This window comes from Theobroma umbraticum, unplaced genomic scaffold, assembly GCF_002168275.2.
Source record: "Theobroma umbraticum cultivar Fairchild unplaced genomic scaffold, ASM216827v3 scaffold_44.0, whole genome shotgun sequence".
Lineage (NCBI taxonomy): Eukaryota > Viridiplantae > Streptophyta > Magnoliopsida > Malvales > Malvaceae > Theobroma > Theobroma umbraticum.
This window is the reverse complement of record NW_018397255.1, coordinates 7,574,886-7,596,503: the sequence shown is the minus strand read 5'-3', so window position 1 is coordinate 7,596,503 and position 21,618 is coordinate 7,574,886. Positions and strand designations below refer to the sequence as shown.

At 34.5% G+C, this 21,618-nt stretch overlaps 1 protein-coding gene across 9 annotated transcripts; it reads left to right on the top strand.

Moving 5' to 3' along the window:
- Positions 1 to 792: 792 nt before the first annotated feature.
- LOC110409000 (serine/threonine-protein kinase EDR1-like) lies at positions 793 to 21,533 on the top strand. 9 transcript variants are annotated; one of them, XM_021418200.2, is made up of 17 exons: positions 793 to 1,192; positions 2,119 to 2,517; positions 6,815 to 7,018; positions 7,843 to 8,031; positions 8,222 to 8,481; positions 8,639 to 8,758; positions 8,887 to 8,976; positions 13,403 to 13,498; positions 14,077 to 14,163; positions 16,266 to 16,383; positions 17,408 to 17,708; positions 19,101 to 19,224; positions 19,334 to 19,353; positions 19,596 to 19,752; positions 20,702 to 20,990; positions 21,142 to 21,255; positions 21,334 to 21,533. In XM_021418200.2, the coding sequence occupies exons 2-17, from the start codon at positions 2,269 to 2,271 to the stop codon at positions 21,484 to 21,486; spliced, it is 2,571 nt and encodes an 856-aa protein (XP_021273875.1). In that variant the 5' UTR covers positions 793 to 1,192; positions 2,119 to 2,268; the 3' UTR covers positions 21,487 to 21,533. The 9 variants fall into 9 exon arrangements, with proteins under 9 accessions (XP_021273875.1, XP_021273873.1, XP_021273874.1 ...); XM_021418198.2 differs by having other exon boundaries at positions 14,071 to 14,163; XM_021418199.2 differs by having other exon boundaries at positions 794 to 1,192; positions 8,636 to 8,758.
- The last annotated feature ends 85 nt before the right edge of the window (positions 21,534 to 21,618 follow it).

The following is a 21,618-nucleotide window of genomic DNA, read 5'->3' as shown; positions in this document are numbered from 1 at the left end:
TTGTACAGCATCATATATTTTACGTTTTACATATAAACGAGATTATAGTTCAATACAATAATTTTTTTCAATAGGAAGTGGGTTTTGTGTTCATATGAACTGATGAAGAAACAATCTGAACACATAGAAAAATATCTAATTGGGACGTCACTTTATTGTTGGCATAAAAAAATCCTCTTATGGGGACCAAAAAACGTAAGAGACATAAGCCTCCAAAGAAAAATATTGACCATGTAATTTCCGCACGCGTGTGTGCATGACTTGTTCCTCTTGCGTAAGCCCTTGAGATTGTGACCATTGACTCCTTTTGGTCCTTGGCATGTACGCTCATTCGACAATTCATGCCGCTTCGTTTTGCTGGGAGATTAAATAAATTACTTTTAATTTTTTTGATTTACAGAACCGGAAACTTCAAACTTTTATGCTTTAACAAAAATAATTATATATTTAATAATTAGATCAAATGTTTAAATCTGAAAAATGTAGCAGCTTTTATTACTTATCTTACTAAGGGAGTTACGTTTTGGATACTACTACTAGTAATTAGATGGAACCAACCTCTGCTTAGTAAGAACTAGAGAATTTGTTTTTTTTTGGAAAGAACAAGAGAATTTGTTTAAGAAGCACAAATTTTTTTAAAAAAAAGAAAAAAGAAAAAATGGAAAAGGGAGGGGTGATTCACGCGGATAAAGGTGTGGATGTTGGTGAGCCAACCTTATTGCCAGCTGGCTGTCGGGGAGAGGTCCCCAGATCCCGCTGCACGTGACTCACCACCCCCCTCTCTCCCTTCCCCCTCTTCTCTCTCTCTCTCTCTTCTGAAAACGCAGAAGAAAAAGCCCATCGCTTTCTTCATCGATCGATCAAAAAATATATATATATATATATACAAACACACTTATTTATCATTAAATTCCAAAAATCCAATCTCTTGTTCATTTCATCTCTCTTGCATTTCCTCGTTCCCTTCTCCTTTGGGGTTTTCATTTGGATTTTTGCTTACATTTCTCATTTTTCCTACTTTCATCCACCTTTCTATTTCTATAAATATAAATAAATTAGTTTTCTTTCTTTTTCTGGCTGGTGAGTTTGTGTAGAAGAGTGTGATGTAAAAATGATGGGGCTAATTCATCAAGGGAGGAGTTGAGATTCAAATGCTATTGGTTTGGGATTCTAATGCACGGATCTGCTGGTGGTAAAATCCTTTTTTCGCTTTCTTCCTTTCATTTAAATCATTTCCGTTTCTCTTTTTCTCATTCCCTTTTTTTTTTCTTTTTGTTTCTTTTATAATTTTAAAGATTGTGAAAGAATCTATATAAGATTGAATAATCTCTGTTTCTTGTTTGGATTGGATATTGTCGTTGATTAGGGAAAGATTAATTGCTTGGCATAATCACTGCCAAAAGAGAGGGATTAAAGTGTAATTTTGAGAATGCCTTGCTGATTTTGCTTCGTTTCAAGTATTTGTCTACTTAGGTTTTCTATTCGTAGATCTTCTAATTTGATCTAAATTTGCTTTTCTTTGTTATTCAGCTTTATTCTTTTTTTTTCTTGTTGGTATTCCATTGAATTATTAATCACTTGAGGGTACTCCAATTACTTCCCAATATTGGAAGGAACATACTTTTAAAGACATTAAGTTCCTTCTTTTGGTGGATAAGAATTTAGCTAGAAATGATTGGGTTCATTTAGGGTTCTTTTGTTTGCTACTTTGCTATTGTCATATGAGGCTGCCTATGGATCATCTGAATCATTTTGCTAATTACATAAGCGTGATTGAGTTTTATATTGAATATTCTATGGCCTATGGGTGATGATTTCTATCTGGGTGAAAAAATGGGTTATTAGATATGCTGGCTGATGTGCTTGTGAACAAGTGATTATGTGCAGAAATTCGATGTAAGCATATTTTCAGATCTTAATTGGGTCATAGGCTTTTTAGAAGAAGTTTGAGGAGATTTTATTGTACGTTACTTTCTCATTTAACTGTCTGGTTTTGTGTGCTTTCCTCATTTGCTTGTAGGTGTTTCCCCGTTGATAATGGGTGCTAAACTCTTGCATGATTATTGTATTCGGAAGTAAACAGTTTACCTATTGGGTCTAATAGTTTATGCTCTGCAGGTCTGATGGCCTCCAGCTCAAACAAGTCAACACAAAAGAAGCTTGTCATCAAATGTTTTGTTGCCTGAGATCTATTCCTAGATTGAAAAGATCTTTTATGGGGTGAGAAGTAGGGGCGAATATGGTTGTGCGTTTCAAACATTTAAGGACATGGAGGAGACACGAGATGATGCAGGGCCAGCAGAGCAAGGGCCTTCTAATGCAACATGGTGGTCTTCAGATTTTATCGAAAAATTGGGTTCTGTTTCTTTGGGTTCTCATGAAGAGAGTTTGAGTAATAGGGAGTCACCTAGAAATTTTGAGCAAGATGGATTGTCATCTCAGACAGCATCACAGATTTTGTGGAACACTGGAATGCTTTCTGAGCCAATTCCAAATGGTTTCTATTCTGTCATTCCGGTGAGGATTGAATTATCTTGGTTCTGACTAATTTAGTCATACTGGCTGCTTAAGTATTCTTGTTCTTTGGTTGAACCGGAGTTTCTTGAGATAACAAGTCCTTGCTTTCTTCTCTATCTTTCTCTGTTATTTTATTCTTATTTGTACTGATTTTTAATAGTTATATCTTTGCAGTTATTTTCAATGTACTGTTGTCAAGTGCTTTCTATTCCTTTTCAAAGATAAATATTTATCAGCTTTTTGTGTCTTTTCATCAATTTTGAAACTGAATTTCATCTTTAAACCATTCATCTGAGTAATTGCCATATCCTTAATTTTTCAGAAAAAAGATAGAATTGTTAATTTCTTTGATTTTGCAAGCCAGGTTGTGGTTGGCCAATCTGTACTCACATGACAATTGCATAATTTTGTGGTTTAAAACTGCAAAAAATACTTGGAAGCTCAAGACTCCAATATGGATTAAGTTATAGATTTCATTGATGTTAAGGTGATAGGGCAATAGTGGTTTGCTTCATCAGGCTATAAATTGGAGTGATGTTTAGAAGGTGTTGCATATGTTATATTGTTGAAGAGAAAGTGGGCATATAATGAGATAATGTATATATGTGGTTATGGTACATCTGGTAAACTTGTTCATTATATTGGTTCATATCCTATGCTGTCATGCTGATGCCTGAGCTGTTTCAAATCCCCAATGTTACTGACGGTCTTCGGCATAGGCAGAAAACTGAGGTGTCCTCAGAGTATACGTAAGCTTGTTTGTCTGATGACTTAAATAAGGTTACTGTACTTTGAAGTTCCTTTGATTAGTAGAAGTTCATTGGTGAGCATTCATAGCTGCTTATAACATATATAGGCCATACTACATTGCTAAGCTTGTGATGAGTGGTTTTCTCTTCTGGTTTATATTGAAAGTAGTGAAGTTATCATGATGCTGTGACAAAACTTAACTAGAGCTATTAAAAGAAGGTAAAAAATTTTCATTTATTTCTGGGATGGTTGTATTTATTTAGTGGAAATTTAGGAAGTTAATAGTTGTCTTTTTGTCCGAGAACTTGCTTATGGCTGCTGATGCTTGCGCTGGATAAAACTGTTGAAATGTGAAATTGATATGGGTCTGCTCTAGGTTGTGAATATACTTCTTCTACATTTTCATTTCCCATTGGAATCCCTACAGTTACCTGAGTTGAAAAGCACTTTGTTTCTGCTCTTAAAATTGAGTTGACTGTGGCTTTGGTTTTTGATCTGAAGATTGTTAAAGAAAGTAGGCATTTACTTTCTGATTTTTTAAGGTAATACCAAAATGTCCTCCTGAAAGTTTGCAGAAAAACCATGGCTCCCTCATTGCTGAGATTGTCTTGTGAAGTTTCTTTCTTACAAAAGGGTAAGTGCATAAGTTGAGGTGTGAATATATCAGACAAGGTTTGGTGATTGTTAGTTTAACAGGTTTAAGATAGAGAATCATTGGTTTTTTTTGAACATGTTTCAGCCTCCTCCATTCTTAAGGGCAGATCATGTAACACTTTGGGCTGAAAATAATGTCTGGGATTCTAATGGTTCTCTTCTTGTGGACATTTACTGGGATAACATTTTTGGGCCAAACATATTCTAAATAAACTTTTTAATAGGAAAGAGTTATTGTTTATTAGTTCTAAATTCATTAAGGTAATGAATGATGCAGAAAGTTTTTCCACTTGATTGTTTTTTGGTAAGGGCTTGTGGAGTTCTATTTTAAAACTTTTATTGTGACTCAAGTTATGCCAAAACTTGTGGCTAGATATTGACCTCATGAGAGAGGTTTTGACCACAAGATAAAGCTTGGTAGCAAGTCTCAGTTTGACTTCCCTTACAATTCTCCAAAAGGACAGTGTGTTTGGCTTTGCGTTGAGTGTGAGCAAATTATTATTTTTCTGTATGGTGTGTGAAGGAATACTTTTACCTTTGATAGCATTGAGATTTTGGTCCACCAGAATGAAACTAGTCTACTAAAGATTGCTTGTCCTTCTGTCTTCTAGTCTGTGTGCCTTTTCTTGTTTGGGGGGGGGGGGGGGGGGGGGCAGGTGGGGTTAGTTTTCAGTTCATCTTCTATTGCCCTTGTAATATGTAGTTTACCATACGCAGTTGTTGCTAATATCTCCTTTATTGTTTGATAGGTTCTTAAGGAATCATATAATAGTATTTATTTGTTCAACTTATGCAATATGATGAGTTGTGGAAGTTGCTTGTGTATTTTTGTTTGTGCATAGATATGTAGCTTGGCGTGTGGTTATGTATGAAATTAGTTGGTAATTTCACTATATAGGGATATCTAACTTGAATAATGGTTAGAACTGTTAAGGCTTGAGTGACTTTTGTTTACTAATGATAGGCTTCTTGATTGGTTTAAGTAGAGTTCCTTTTTCAGGCATATAGGTGATAACTTTAAAACCATCATAGTTTAGAATAAATTCTACTTAGATCAATATTGTCATAAGGAAAGAAAATAACACTAGACTTTAAAGTTATAGACTTGTTTGGAGTTATTTGAAGTTGGGGAATTTGTTTTACATGTAAACGAAGGTTGAGGGACTTTTGATGCCTTTTACCTGACATTATTATTGTGCAACACATGATATTAGAGGCTTTTTGAGGAGATCTGTTGTGGGATTCAACAAATTGCTGCAAAGACATTAGGATGAGACCAGTGATGCAGTTAGAAATGAACTGATTTTTGCTATTGATAGATTCATTAAGGTCTTTTCCACTTGATTATGGAGATGCCACAGGTTTATTTATTGGTTGCTGTTTGCTGATGTTATGGAGGAGGAATATGCTCTATGTTAAAATGATGGCAAAATTATGATCCTAAGATTTTGGGTTAAGCAAGATGAAAAAGAGAATGTGACTTAACTAAGGTTGTAGTCAGAGGTTCTTCGCTGAAGAATGTTTTCGTTGCAAATTGCCTCACTGACTTGGTTGGATGGTTTTCTGTTGTGAGGAAGCTTGGCCTGCTTGTTTCCACCAAAGAACAAAAGAGTGGGGATGGGGGAATCTATCATTTGTGGCAAGGGGGATTGAGGTGAAATTTGTAACAAAATTAAGAGTCATCTAATGTCCGATGATTAATCTCTAAAGAATTCCAAATAAGGAAGAAAACTTCTATAGCTTTTGGAAAATTATTATGGTACCTTAGATGTTGAGGATGTGCCATCTATAAGGAATTAAGTTCTATTTATGGGGAAGAGATGTAGGAGGAAGTTGTTCACAGGATTGAATCTGACTGGATGTAATATGGGATTGCAGTGAAGTCATAAGCAATTGAGGAATGCTGTAAATTTCAAATTATCGTTTATGATGATAGTAGATTTTAAAGTTTTATTTTTTTCAAGAATGAAAGAGCATATTTACATCATCAAAAAATTTGATGTGTTTTATTTTAACAAATTGAATGTTGAATTTTTTTTAATACATTCCAATGTTTAGATTGAGAACTCTTTACTTGGCTATGTGGCTTCCAACTATATTTGCTCTATCTCCACATATCTATATGACAATCAGGGTACTTAATGATATTTGATCAAACCTAAAATTGAATTTTAAGCAGCACTATCTGGTCTACTGTCTATAAGATTTCTATTGTAATTGACAGTATTCCTCTTGTGAGTGATTGTTTGCTAGCTACAGTAGAGTCTAGACAGTTTTTGTATGGAAATATGCTTTAGAATTTGATTTCTTCACTGTGCTTCTATGCTGAGGAAATATAATGGCATTTTATAGAGAAAGTTATTGCTTTTCACAGACTTGATGGTTACTAACTCATAAGAACCCTCTGAAGCAAAATTAGAAGGTTTTTACGATTGTACTTCTATGTGTAAAGAGATAGAATTAATTGCAGTTGGAAGACTTGATGGTTGCTAACTTGTAAGAACTGTATGAAGTTTTAGTTTAGCAGGTGTTTATTGGGTAAAGTCTTGTTCAAATTGAAGGACAAACAGAAGCAACCTCCTTGTCCTTTATCATTCTGTTGATGTATTTCTCATTGCTTATCACTATTTATTTAGGGAATGCTTTCTACACTTGCCAAATAAAATTGGCAAGGAAATTCTGGGAAGCATTCTGTAAATTCTTGGAATTGTGAAATCAGAATCATATTGTTATGTCTGTTTTAATGTTGGTACTTGGATGATATATGGTTCATATGTGTGCTATTGAACTAACGCTAACACGCACATCATTCCATTTATTCTTGTTTATTATTTAAAGTTTAAATATCACTGCTTCTGGGATTAAAGACTTCTTTTTTTCCTGAAATTGACAGGATAAAAGGCTTAAGGAGATGTTTGATACTATTCCTACATTGGAGGAGTTTCATGCTTTGGGTGGAGAAGGTTATAGAGCTGATATCATTCTTGTGGATTTTGAGAAAGATAAAAAATTATCTATGCTGAAGCAGTTGATTGCGGCACTGGTTAAAGGATTGAACTCAAATCCACCTGCAATGATTAAAAAGATTGCCGGATTGGTGAGAATAGTTTGATATTTGTTTTTTCTATAGCCCTTCTTCCTCTCTTCCTTTTCCCCCTTGTTTCACTGTTCTCATGTTTGTATTTCATATTGTTAACAGTTTCGTTGTATTGTCATTATCAACATGCAGTTAGATGCATCTGTCTATGTTGTTACTTGCTATTTCAGGTGCATGCTATTTGCCATATCACGTGAAAAGAATTTCCTACTGTACCACCTCTTACATATTTCACCTTCTTCTAGTGATATACTGGTAATAGTAAAAAAAAAAAGTGTATTTATTTCCCTTTCAGTGCAGGGAATTTCCTACTGATATTTGCTGAAGTATTGAGCAGTCTTTGTTTCCCAAAGAGTTTGGGCAATTTAAGAAAACTTGCATGAGATAAATCTGCCCTATAACAGAGATAAAATGATTTTATAAGAGAATTTTGGAGACTGGAAAGTACACATTCAAATGCTGGTGTTCTTTGTTTGGGACATGGAAGGGACATTACACCTCCTGAGTAAAATTTTCAAAATTTGAATTTAGTAATTCCCAAACATTGATAGAGTAAATTCTTAGGACTGCATGTTGTTTAATTTCAGTGCTTTGCATTAACGTGAATAAAATAAATAAGAGCCTAAAGCTGGCTACTTCAACCCTTGAACAATGGGACAAGACAGTAATTTCTTATTCTTTCTTATTTCTCTTTCAGACAAATATTCCTGTTGGAAGTCTATTGTCAGCATTTATTTAATCTTTTTAATTGAATTTCTAATTTGGTTGTTAATAAATGCTTTTTTATTTATTGTTTTTTTTTGAAACTCCTGCTATTTACCTAGGTATCTGATTTTTATAAACGTCCAACTGCGGAAAGTCCAGCAAAAGCTGCACTAGAAGAAACCTCTGACATGTTTGAGAATAGAAGCGTCCAGATGCTGGGACAAATAAAGCATGGTTCATGTCGTCCCCGGGCAATTTTGTTTAAAGTTTTAGCAGATACTGTAGGGCTTGAAAGTAGGCTCATGGTGGTAAGCTCTTCTTTTGTTCCCGCCCTCTTCAATTGTTAGGTTAGATTACATGATTTATTTCTTCTTTCATACATAGCGTATATCAGTTTTAAGTTGACTCAAATAGAAGATTTTCCAAGAGAATTTTTATTGCCGATGTCAAATTGTAACTGAAAGTCTGTGGCCCAATTTTCCTGTGTCATTCTTTCAGGGTTTGCCAAATGATGGCGCTGTTGAGTGTGCAGATTCATATAAGCATATGTCTGTGATAGTTGTGTTAAATTCTGTGGAGCTACTGGTTGATCTTATGCGGTTTCCGGGTCAGTTGATACCACGATCAACGAAGGCTATTTTTATGACCCATATATCAGCTGCAGGGGAGAGTGATTCTGCTGAAAATGACTCTTGTGATTCACCATTGGAGCCAAATAGTCCTCTCTATGGATTTTCTGATAGAGTTGACCCTGACAGGTTAGCAGATGGCATATGACGCAATCTGAAATTGTATATAACTTGCCTTCTGAGCTCCCTTAACATTATGTAATTGGTGACAAATGCTTGTGAAAGTTATTATTGTCTTTTTCTTGGATGAGTAGATGCTTATAATTCTCATTTTGGTTTGCAGCAGTGCTGAAAAAGATGAGAACCTTCAGTTCCATCGAAAATTAGATGGGTCTTCAAATATAACCGGTGCTTCATTGCGAAATATGATGCTACGATCTTCTGCCTCGATTGACAGGAAGTTAAGGTAATGTTTACCTTGGCATTTCTAACAAGTAAAAGACCTGCTTGATTGAAACTTATATATGCTACAGCATGTTTGATGTTAAATTTCTAATTTTATTTATTTATTTTTTTTTTGTTTTTCTCCCTTAGTCTGTCACATAGTGAACCCAACATCACAACTACATTCGGGCGTCGTAGCCGAAGAAAGGTTGTTGCTGAACAGCGGACTGCCAGTTCGAGGTTCCTCTCATGCCCTTTTGTGTTTTGAATTTATATATACTAAAAGTTGAGTAGTGTAATCCTCTTATTGATTAGTTTGCATATTTGTGACCCTATATTCATTTTGGGCGCTGCACTTATTATTAAATACTTGGAGATGGGATGCCATGGTGATGTAGTGATGTAGAACAGGCAGGGGAAAGAGATAGAAATTAGAAATTTAGAGGGAAATCAGATATATGCAGCAACAATTAGGGTGAAGCAGAGGAAATAGGGAGAGAAATAGAAGAATTAGTGAAGAGAAAACCAGAAAGAGTCAATAGTGGGGAAAATCTCAATATTCAATCTCAAAGATTAATCATCCAAAACCTAATCATAACTATAATAACATAGATATTTATAAGCTAAACCCTAAAGCCTAATAAAATGAAAATACCTAATATAACCTTAAAACCCTGATACTCAGAAAATAAGCAAAGCTTGTTAATATAAAATAGCCAAAATAACCTAAATCTATATAATGATGACAATCGAACTAAAAAGTTATAACAAAATTTCAAGCTAGAGACTTTGTTCAAACATCTCCTTTCAATTCTCCATCATTTAGGCAGCTACATGATTAAGTCTTTTGGTAGTTTCAGATTTGAGTTCTTGAGAAAACAGACAAACTTGAATAAAGGACTCCCTAAGCTTCACACTTAGCATTGCTTAGCAAGTGACACCTAAGATTGATTACATCACACAATAACAAGAGCAATAATGCTGGAAGTTCTGCTATATCTCAGTAGAATGATTACATTCATGTATATAGGCCCCTATATGTAGTCCAAGAAGAACTGGCACTCATAGAATCTTATCTATACTTAAGATTACAATTGGGAAACTGACAAACTTACTTAAAGCAACAGCTACACTAAAATAAGAGCCCAAAACCGAGGGAAAGACATAATAAGACAACTCAAAACCTGTAATTTCCAGCACACTAGGAATTAGAAATATACCCTTGACACTTAAAACATGAGAAAACAGAACAAAATAAGAATTGGAAAAATTTAGTCAAATTTAGGACCCAAGCAACAAATGAAGCCTAGTCAAGCTCCCAAGCTTCTCAATCATTGGACTTATGCCAAATTAGTGCTAAGACATTAGGATCAGCTGTATTTGGAGGCTGCTGATAGTGTGCTTCATCACATGTTATATTAGCCTAGATTGTTTGTTGTGCTGTTTAACCGTCCATATTAGCAGCTGTTGTCTTAGTTAAGTCTGCATTTGAGAGGAAATATTAATTAGTGTTATTTCATATCAGTTGGTTTGAGGTTGTCGTAGCCATATACTTGGATTGGGGCTCTTCATCTTTTGACAATTGGTTAAGTTGGATGCATAAGCCAAAGAAATTATGTTTGTAATTTCTTTTGTCTTTCATAGCATTTTTTTATTCTGGATCTTTGTTTGTGGTTCTAGCTGCATAAAAGGTTTCAGTAGTTTGATTGGGTGTAATAATTTTGTTATCTGTGGGATGGTACTATGACTGGATCCAATTCTGCAGAACCTTGATTAATTGAGTACATGAGCATGGATGTAGTACTATGACTGGTTCTTGAATTGGATAATATATGTAAAACAGTGTTTTGTTAGCTGGGTAAGCGAAAATTTTAATCATAAGCTTTATGTATGTTCAATCACATGTATGTAATTTAAATATAATTTTGAAATTTTAATTTTGACTTGTCTTAACTGGTTAAGGAAATTCCATATGAATGCGGAAAGATTTTGGTGGGACTGCTATCATTTTTGTAGTTATTAGTGTATTATGCTTGAAAGCATATGATTTTATTGTTCTAGTTCCTGTAGTTGCCTTTAATATGGGGTTTTCCCTCCTTTATTGCCTTCTTTGTCAACTTATTTTTTTCCCCTCTCATTGCTTTCTTTTGTCCATTATCCATCAGGACCATTACTCTCCCCTTTTACGTTATGGCTCTGCATTATGCTGACTAAAACTGAATGATTATGCTTGGATATTTACAGCATAGTGAATTCTTAACCACCTTTCCACTTAAGTAGCTGCTTGCATCACTGCACATCTAACAAAACTCTGGAATGGAACATCCAGTAGCATTCAATTCCAAATTTGACGAGTCCACTTAAATGGAAAGCATTAATTATCCAAAGACTTCTTTTTTCTCCCAATTTTGAATCAAAGTTCTGAGGAGACGCATTTGGTTTCTTGAAAGCTGAAGTTATGGGATCCACTTCCAAGGCAAAGCTTCAACTTTGCATTGGTTTGATGAAAAAAGTTCCTTGATTATAAATTGAAAGGTGACATTAGCAACATTTATGGAGATAATTGAGTTTTATTATTAATTTGAATTTAATGATTATTTATAGCATTATTAAAATAACAAAGGAGTCTGTGGCAGTCTGATTGATGGCATGATTTCTAGTGTTTCTTTTAAAGGCCAGGCCCGGTCATGAAGTTAGGCACCAGCAGGTCTTGACAAAAGAAGTAGCTGTTAATTTGATGTTTAAGTTCAGCCTACTTGTTGGACTTCTGTACTTAGGGTAGTATCCCACCAACTATAAAAGGGTGAAATATTGGAATAAGTTTACGTGTATCTTATTAGAGGGTAGAATTTATGTGGACCACATTGTAAACTCAAGTTAAGATTTTGTTTGTCACTCTTTTGTCCAAGTGGTTCATATTATTATCTAATTTTGGTACTGCTTTCGTTTGGTTCTTCAAACTGGTATATACATTAGGTGGTTTTGAATCAGAAAAATATTTGGAACTTGGATTAAACTCTACTACATTTTGGATGGAGATATTCCAGATTACTAGTGTCCAGGGCAGCGCATTGCAGGAACTCAGCACTGGAAAGAAAGAAATTATATGGTACAGACAAGAAGGGGTGGATTTATCAGAATTTTGCTGGAGGCATTGTGCTACTATATGTTATGCTCGATCCTTTTTAAGGTGAAAAGTGATAATAAGGAATAAGAATTAGGGTGCTGAGTTAGGTTTTGTGTTCTTGATTGGAAGTAGGTGAAGAAGCTTGATTGGAGGCTGTATGGTTGAGGAGAATAGGGAATTTTGGTGCTTTGGCAGTATGGTTTGATGGGGAATTAGGGTTTCTGAAGATGACAGCTTCTAGGGTTTATGAGCAGGTTGTCTAAGGAGAAGAGGTTATACCTTGGGATTCTAACTATGTGTTTCATTAAGCAGTCACGTGCCATAGGAGTTTGACCTCTGAGCAAAACTCTTATCTGGTCTGCTAAAATAAGAAGTGTAAAAATGTAGAAATAGACTAACCTACGACTGCAAGATATAAAACTAACACTAAACATGCTATTGGGCTACATCTAAAGTCCAATACTATTTCAAAACTTTAGAGCACTCATGATGCATTTATAAGACTTCTTTCAATAAAATCTGGAAATTACATAAATACCTTGACTGAAAAGGAAACTAAGAAAACTCAGTATTTAAAGTAACCACAAAGATAACTTAGAAGTATTACAAAATCAAACGAAAACCCACTCAAACTTAATCACTTTATCCCGTTGAAGCCCAGAATGTTCTTTGGATTCCCAAGTTAAAGTTCAAAGTTTGTGCCTTAGTCTTGCAAGGATCATATTGATATTTTAAAATCCTTGTGACTTGTCCAGGTTCACACAGGCACAAAATCCTCCTTGATGGTCATCATGTGGCAGTAAGGTTTTTCTAGGGTTCCTTGATGCCCTTGGATAGAATTAAGCACCAATAACACTTTCCTGTTTCAAATAACAATAACAAATTAATTCTTTTCCCATCAAGTAGGTGCATGATTGAAACAAATGACTTTCTTTTTTTGGGTTCTCCTTTGTGATTGATGGCTAATTTAGTTATGGGTCATGCGGTCTAAACTATTCCTGAAATTTGACGCTTTTCTCTTCTGAAAGAAATATGCAGCTATTTTTGCCAAAATTTTTCACATTGAAAGCTTTTTATTGTTCATTATTTTACAAAGCTACTGGAATCTTTGTAGTCACCTATATTTTATGTATTATAGTAGCACCTTAATTATCTTGCTTAAATATACTAAAATTTAATATTAATGTCATCTATAAGCATTTGATTGTGAATTTTGTTTTTGAAATTTTTAAAGGACAACCGTTTTGTTTTGATTGTTACATAGATGAATAGCTTATTATTTGAGGAAAGAAATTATGCATTGCTGTAGCCATTGAAGATTTTAATCTCTCTCTCTGATACAAACACACAAACACATGCATACATGCATGCATGCCTGTTACACGAATTTCTTTCAATGCCTTTTTTGTATGATATATCCAATAATTTGCCTTAAGTAATGTCTAGATGTCTGCTTGGTCATGAGAGTATCCATCTCTTAAAAGAATAGAACATTTTAAGTGTTTCTTTGTTCTTTTTAAAATTTTAATGTCTTTGCAGTCCAGAGCATCCTTCTTTCCGAGCACGTGCAAGGTCCATGCTAAGTGGTGATAGGAATCCCCTTAGAGATTATGCTGATGACGTTGCTACATCAAGGTTTTCTCATTTGATCCTTTTTCAGTAAACACGAGAACAATAATGATGATTTCTTAATGAAAAATGTTGGTAATATTTGGTTGCTGCTAATAGTTCATAGTTAATTGTTACTCTCACTTTCCGGTGGCTTTCATGTCAAAACATGCAAGTTTCTATCCCCCTTCCCTCCAAAGTCTTCTAGTGTTGCTGCAAAACTTTCTTTCTTTAGTTCTTTGAGTTGGGTGTGGAGAGGGTCGGGAAAAGTGTTTGGAGTTTTCTTCAACATATTCTCTATCATAACCAAAATTTGAATCCACACCATCTTTACCATTGTTCAAGTAATATAAATTATCGTGCTCTGTGTATAGTCATTTGTTTGTGTTTCTTTAGTGTTCTCTTGCTTCTCAAGCTGGTGATGTTCTGAACTGGAATATCTGTTTTTAGTTTAAAATACTAACCTTGGCTTAACAGAAAGAACGTACTGGCCTTTATTAATCTGTATGATATTCTCTTTTTCCACATTCTGTAAACTAACTTCAGAATGAAGTGCTGCACTAATTGTTACTGATATCTTTGATCTGTAATAATTCTAGCTGCAGATCAGATGGGGCATCAACATCAGAAGCTCGTAGAATAAGAAGAAGAAGCATTAGCATGACTCCAGAGATTGGTGATGATATCGTAAGGTTGATTTTTGTCTTGTTAAGAATTATGACATACTTTAATCTGATGCTAGACTAGTCTAGCTCTCTTATCTCTTACTCTTTATCTTGTTTTCCCCATGGAAATGTTTTTTTTTTTTTTCTGGTTCTAGTAATTTAAGATTACTTGTTTCTATTTTCTAGGTGCCTTCCCTATTTTTTGACTTTAGAAATTCAAGAATTCTGGTTCCTCTTCTCTTTTGTATTTTCTTTTTGACTGGTGAAATAGTGTTCATGTTTCTAAATTATATATATATGTATAATGATTTTTCATAAAATGAATTTCCAGCCTGGAAGTTGAAGCATGGTATCAACCATGTCAGTACCTTAAATGTAAGAGGCAAGAACTTTTATTAGATAGGCAACCTTCACTAAGAAGAGGGATCAACAGATTGAAAGAAGTTTGGTTAGACCTACATAATTCCTTTTTGGTGATAATTAGGTGGGACTGAGAATATTTATAGCTTGCTTAACTGTGTTAGTATGTCGACAATTTTTAAATGAACTTCATCTGAAGTGCATAAATTGAAATCAGGACTCAGGATACTTGCATTAAGTATTTGTGCATTTATTAGATCATTGTGGTTCAGTTTATATGTAACCTAGTAGTCAAGCATGTTCCTAGCTCATAGCTTGTGTGAATGTAAAACTTTTTGAACAGATATCTTAACAGCCAAAAATAAAAGAGGGGGCGGGGGGACAAAAGATGCGGATATACAATTCTTTTGTTTGTGGGAGAACAAATTTCCTTATTTCCGCTGTGTGTGTCTAGAACTGTGAGAGATGGCTCAGTGATTAATCTTAAAATGCAAGCCACCCTCCCTATGCCCCTTCTTTTTTCTCCAAAACAGAGAAAAACAAAATATAAACTATCTATTTGACGAATCAAACATCTGCAGTTTGATGGCAGATCTACTTGCAATCTTAAACCAGTTCATTGCAACAGTTGTGCCTTGCCTTTAGCAATGGATTGGGTTTATTTTAAGTACAAGTCAAAGTAACAGTATGAATCTGGCACATGTGTTTCCATTTTAATGGTCCAAAGAATTGTAATGCAAGTTTCTCAGTTTCTGTTCATGCAAGGTCCTCTAAATGTTAGATCTAGTATCACCAATCTTTTCTGATGAACTTTTTAATTTGCATAATGTTTGCTTTCGACAGCTAGCATTGTTATTTACTGTGCTATTAAATTGTGGAAGTTAAACAAGTTGTTCTCGAACTTTTGACTCCTTAAAATTATTCAATGAATTTGATGCCTTGAACTTGGACTTGCCTTTTTCATGCTTTCCTATTTTCTTTCATTAAACAGAACTTGTGCCTTGAAGCGTGGTGCCCGTTTAGTTTTAGAAAATGTTTTCTATTAATATTTATTTACATTTGCACTCTAAATATGATCAATAAGATAAGGTAAATATATAAATTTTGAAATGTAGTCAAACTGTTGGAAAACAACTTATTATAATAATTTTTCTATTTTTACCGAAAATCAAGGGTTTCTAGATTTGTTGTTACCCTTGTTAATTTCATTTGTAATGTAAAAATGGAGATGGAAAATGGAAAACATTTTTTGAAACTAAATAGACTCTAAGCTTTACTGTTTTGTATCCTTCATTCTCTTTCCCTTTATAGAAGATATTCTTTTTGTGATTACATCTACAAATTTATTCTTTTTGAACCCTATGTAATGGATGGAAAAGATCTGGTTCTCTTTTTTTAAAGAAAAAATTATTTAGGGTAATAGCTTTTGGAATTAATCATCATTTGGTTTCCTCCCAACTTGTGTCTTATAATATGGGCTGCATGAAGTCGGCTTCTTGCCTTTGTCCATGTTATTGAACTGAACTATTAATGCTTAAAATGGAGTTGCTAGCAGTTCATCTTGGTAATCTTTCAGGTTAGTCCACTAGTATATTGGGTTCATGTATACCAAGTGATGCCTGTATTCATTTGTTAGTGCTTTAGTGTTATGCCAACATGTTTATATATTGATATGTATTTTCCGAAAGTTTAAGGATCTTGTTTGTTTTCTGGGGTGTACATTTCGTTATATAGTGATTTGACTGGGATTTTTTCTTGAATTATTTCAGGGCTGTCAGAGCTATGAATGAAACATTGAAGCAAAATCGTCTTTTGCAAGAGCGCGGGGAAGATAGGTCTTTCGCCCATTCTTCAAATAATCAGAATGAAAGTCCAGATCTTCAGAATGTATGTTTTTTGTTCAATATTTATTTTTAACTTGGTGTAGGATGTTCTGCACTTTATGAAGTCTTTCTCTCTAGCCCTTCATGTCGGCAAACATGTCTTTCTCTTCTTGCTTCTACATAGCTATATTTATTTGGCATAACAGCCAATCATTTGAGGAGATATTGATGAATGGGGACAATTTCATGTGAGTGTCAACTGATACTTGCAATTTTGGTTTTGTTGTAAATAAAAACTGTTTATTTTATATATTTGGAATGGTTGTATCTGTTTTTTTTTGTAGCATCTGTCCCCTATTGTCTAATATGATTGTTGTGGGTTTTGGAATTACATTTTAGACTAATTATCAAAGAGAAATTGGTTATATATAGCCCAGTCCTATAATCAGTTTGGGAGTCATGAGTCATAGGAAAGCTTTCAGATAGGGGCAGTTACCTTGGCTGGTTTTAATGTTGGAAAATTCCTTAGCCATAAGTTATATTGTCTTCAAATAAGGAGAGCAATAAGATGTGCCTTTTATCTTTGTCGTTAGAATCACATTTTGATGATCCATCTGATATATGTTTGTTTCTTTTGTGTTTTTATCATTTATAAAGTTCAGAGATCAATTTATGCAACTGTTCCCTCTTGCACACATTTTTACCCCCTAATGTCATAAATTTTATGCTTTTGATATTTAAATAAAAACTCACTCAGACTGTTTTGTTGCCTCATTGTCTCCAGTTTGTTTCCTTCTTTATAGATAGTTTTAGTGCCACTTCCACTGTGCGAATATTCCATAAAAAATGTGATTGCAATAGGAATGATCATTAGTTGCACAATTAAGCTATGCGAATTGTATGCAAATTGCTATCAAATGGTTACATTTATGTTTTGTTGTTATATTCTTCATTGTGGTTTTAATGCCCCAAAATCTATGTATAGTGGCATTGCCTTAAAACATAAAACTGGCATGCTTTCCGTTCTGTGGGTTTAGTTACCTAATGCAATTTAATAAGTCACTAAGGCTCTCTGCTCATTCTTTTAGGTACCAAATTTCCATCTTGATGGCCATGATGACATTACTGGTGGGAGGTCTGTATTGTATAACCTTTCCAGGGACCAAATAAAGTCTCAAAAAGCAATATCGTTGCCATCTTCTCCCCATGACTATAGAAGCCAAACTTCAGGGAGAAGTGGAGTTTCTGGATATGTAGCAAATGATGAAATGGTTGCAACATGGAATAAAGTTCTTGAATCTCCATTGTTCAACAATAACCCCTTATTAGCTTATCCCGAATGGAATATTGATTACTCTGAATTAACTGTTGGAACTCGTGTAGGGATAGGTAAGCACTGTTTTCAATTTTCTACGCTATCATTGCTGTGAAACTTATCTAGGCCTGCTTCCTATAGATTCATCTTGTATATACTCTCTTCTATCTTTTGATCTTTCTAAAGGCCTCTGCCTTTTTATTTTTTTCTTATTATTAGTTTTTAATTTTTGGGTATATAACAAAAGGCTAAAGCAGTCTGCGCTAGATGCCACTTTAAATGCTGCAGATGCATGTAAGATGGAAAATAATGTCAATTCAAGACTTAGTTTAACTCTGAAATGCTTGGTAATTTTAATCTGATGTGTAAGCAAGATTAGGTTTAGAAGCTACTAAGTAATAGGATTAATCTCACAAAAATTGAGTCAACAAATAAACTTATTGATACTAGGTATTGAAATTGGATCAAAGTATTAGAGAAACCACTTAAATGATGCGTTTAATCATGTTTCTTAATAATAGGTTTTAAATGGTATTATCGTACATCAATTAAGTTATAGGGCGTCTCCAATTGGTTTTAGGTTGGATGCTTGACATGGTATTAGAGTTCTTGTTGTTTGTCACCCTCTTTATTGTGTGTTATGCCATTCAATTTGTTTTCCACATGTTAGGCTTGTTATATAATTGGTATTGTACTTGTACTTGAGAAGTCTTATGTGGTGTTATCCTGCATCTGTTCTTTTTAGAGTTTGTTGTTGCGTTTATAATAATCAAGTTGGACCTCTCCACCTATTGTCGGTTGGTTTTTTAGTTGAATGCTTACAAGAGGCCAGTCTCGTACATCACTGATATTTCAATTGGGGCTTTTTCTTTCCTTATATACGTCTGTTCGTATGTATTAGGCTTCAACATCATATGTAATTTGTTTCAGACAAGATAGAGAAAAATGTCATGTAGTGTTTTTTGTTCATTTTGTTTACCTTCATATATCTGTTGTGAAGATTATGGGTGTTAGAATAGCACTCCCTGTGTGTAGAGAAGGCCATGGTAATTCGAATCTTTCCCAATAGCTTCAAAGTAGAAAGCCCCATAACAGATGACATCTGTTTTCGAGGTGCTGGATCTCTTTTTCTATTTTTCATCTTTGCAAAGAACCTAAACCAATCCCTTAAAAGGGGAAAAAGTAAATGCAAGACATGTTTAACATGTAATGCTACCAAGGTGCCCACTGCAAATTATCAGGGGCAATCTGATGTATATTGATTGCATCCTTGGCTTGTTTCTTATGAGTTTTCTATATCAGCAAGGATGAAAAGCAATCGGCCACTGTTTTTACCGATATGTAAGAGAAGGGACAAAGCATTAATCTTTTTGTACTTCATTATGCATGGAAATTTTATCACTCTGCAAAATTTTCACTGAGCGGGTTGTGTTTTTACAAAATCTAGTTGTGTGTTTATTGTCCAGGGTTTTTTGGAGAAGTTTTCCGCGGGCTATGGAATGGAACAGATGTTGCAATCAAGGTGTTTTTGGAGCAAGATCTTACTGCAGAAAACATGGAAGACTTCTGCAATGAGATATCCATTCTTAGGTATCTTTTTGTTGATATGCTGAAAGTTTTTAATATTTTCTTGTCTAAATATCTCTCTGACCTAATCTTCTTTTCAACTTTGTGTGTTTCTTTGTGTTTGTACTTCCAGCCGTCTTCGACATCCTAATGGTACTCTCCTACCTTTTCTAAAATTGTCATTTTTTTTTGTTTTTCTAGGATCTCTTCACCTGTTATCCCAACCAGAAGTAAGATAAAAGGAAAACAAAATAAAATAAATAAAATAAACACTGACAACTGTGCCTGCAATAAGTTATCTCATTTATACATATTTCCTACAGCTCCATAAGAAACATTGGCAAATTTTGTTTTATTTCATCCTTTAGTGAACCAAGGAGTGCTGTTTTTTGCAGTTATTTTGTTTTTGGGTGCATGCACAAAACCACCCCGGTTGTCAATGATTACTGAATACATGGAAATGGGATCATTATACTTTTTAATCCATTTGAGTGGTCAGAAAAAGAGACTGAGCTGGCGGAGGAGACTGAAAATGTTGCGTGATATCTGCAGGTTCGTTAAGCCTGTACATCACTTACAGAGTGTATTCATATTTCTGTCCTTTCATATTTAAAAGGAACATAGTGCAATACCTTATAATGTCTTTTAAGAAATTACTATTTACTCTTAGGGTCCACCTGTAGGTACTTTAGGGGGAATCAAAGTAGAGTTTGTTTATTTTTATATCGACTTCTGCCATTCCTCAAGTTTTACATTCCCATCGGAAAATTTTTAATTCTTGATCTTTTTTCTTTTGGAAACTGTTAACTTGTGGGATACTTTAATGCATAACATTCGAGTACTCGTGCTTGTTCATGCTGTCCATAAGAAATTATTTTTAATATCCACCTTTGAACTTTAAATAATTAAGTTTGTGGGAATAGAATTTTCAAGAATTATGGGTGTTTGGCAGTTTTTAGTAGGAGCAGATGAACATTACACTTGTAAGTTGAATGTTCATGTCTGATATGTACAAGTTTCTAAACACAAGGTGTATATGTATGCTGTGACCTGATTTTATAAAAATGTCGAATATGATGGTTGTGTTTGTATCTACAAGTCATTATTCCTTAGTTTCTGTGAGAAACTCATAAATCTCAGTATTTGTATGTCTGTATTAGACAAGTTTATTGGCATCTGTGGTAAAGATTCTTTTCCGGGGTTTTGAAGGAATTAGATGAAATATGACCTTTTTTGGATAATGATTTGGTTGTTAAGAAAAATTTGGACTTTTTCTGCACATTATTAATTACTGAAGTTAGAAACTCTGTAAATGCATTGTCTTCAAAGTAAAACAGCCAATTTTTTTTGAAAATTCATTGTCATATTTATTGTCAATGTTTGTTTGGCAGAAGCATAGGCATACTTGGTTGTGTGTCTGGATACATGCATCATGGTATGTGTGCGTTGTTAAGTAAAATGAAAGTGCCATGCTGACAAGAATTTCCTTTTGGATATATAGGGGATTGATGTGTATACATCGGATGAAAATAGTTCATCGTGACCTAAAAAGTGCAAATTGCCTTGTGAATAAGCACTGGACTGTGAAGATATGTGATTTTGGGCTCTCAAGAATAATGACGAGCCGACCCATGAGAGATTCTGCGTCTGCAGGAACACCAGAATGGATGGCTCCGGAACTCATTCGTAATGAACCTTTCACTGAAAAATGTGATATTTTTAGCCTTGGGGTGATAATGTGGGAGCTCTGTTTTCTAAACAGACCATGGGAAGGTGTACCGCCAGAGAGGGTATGCAGTGTACTGATACTTGGTCTTTCTCAAATCACTCGTTTGTCATAATTTTTGCCCTTTTCTTGATGTTTTAAATGCCTCATGAATCAATCCAGCTTTTAGTATTTCTATTATTGAAGATGAATGCCCCTTGTCTACATTGGTTCAGGTAGTTTATGCTGTTGCGAATGAAGGATCACGGTTGGAGATTCCTGAAGGTCCTCTTGGAAGGCTAATTTCAGGTCTACCATACAAAAAATTTCATGCATTATTCCAGAAAGTCGTAAGATTTGTCTTGTTGATTAATGGCATTATAGCGGACCGCATGATGTAATTTCTGATAATGTGTTGTTGGGTACAGATTGTTGGGCAGAACCGGAAGAGCGGCCAAGTTGTGAGCAGATACTTTCGCGCTTGCTGGATTGCGAGTACTCTCTCTGCTGATACATTCTGTTTGTATAGAAAACCTGGTAGAGGTGTTAACAATGTGTTGTCGGCTTTTCAAGTTGTGTAACTGTAATAATTTTTCCGATCATTGTAAAAACAGAGTTTTTTCCTCTTCCTCTTCTGTTTTTTTTTTTTTAAATTGAATATCCCTTTGCAGTTTTCAATTTGCAAACCCTCCCTTTATCTTTTTGTGCAATCA

Coding starts and splice junctions, on each gene's coding strand:
- LOC110409000 (XM_021418197.2), top strand. CDS start 2,269: ATGGAGGAGACACGAGATGATGCAGGGCCAGCAGAGCAAGGGCCTTCT. Junction 16,384..17,407: donor AAAGTCCAGATCTTCAGAAT/GTATGTTTTTTG, acceptor TCATTCTTTTAG/GTACCAAATTTCCATCTTGA. Junction 19,354..19,595: donor CCGTCTTCGACATCCTAATG/GTACTCTCCTAC, acceptor TGTTTTTTGCAG/TTATTTTGTTTTTGGGTGCA.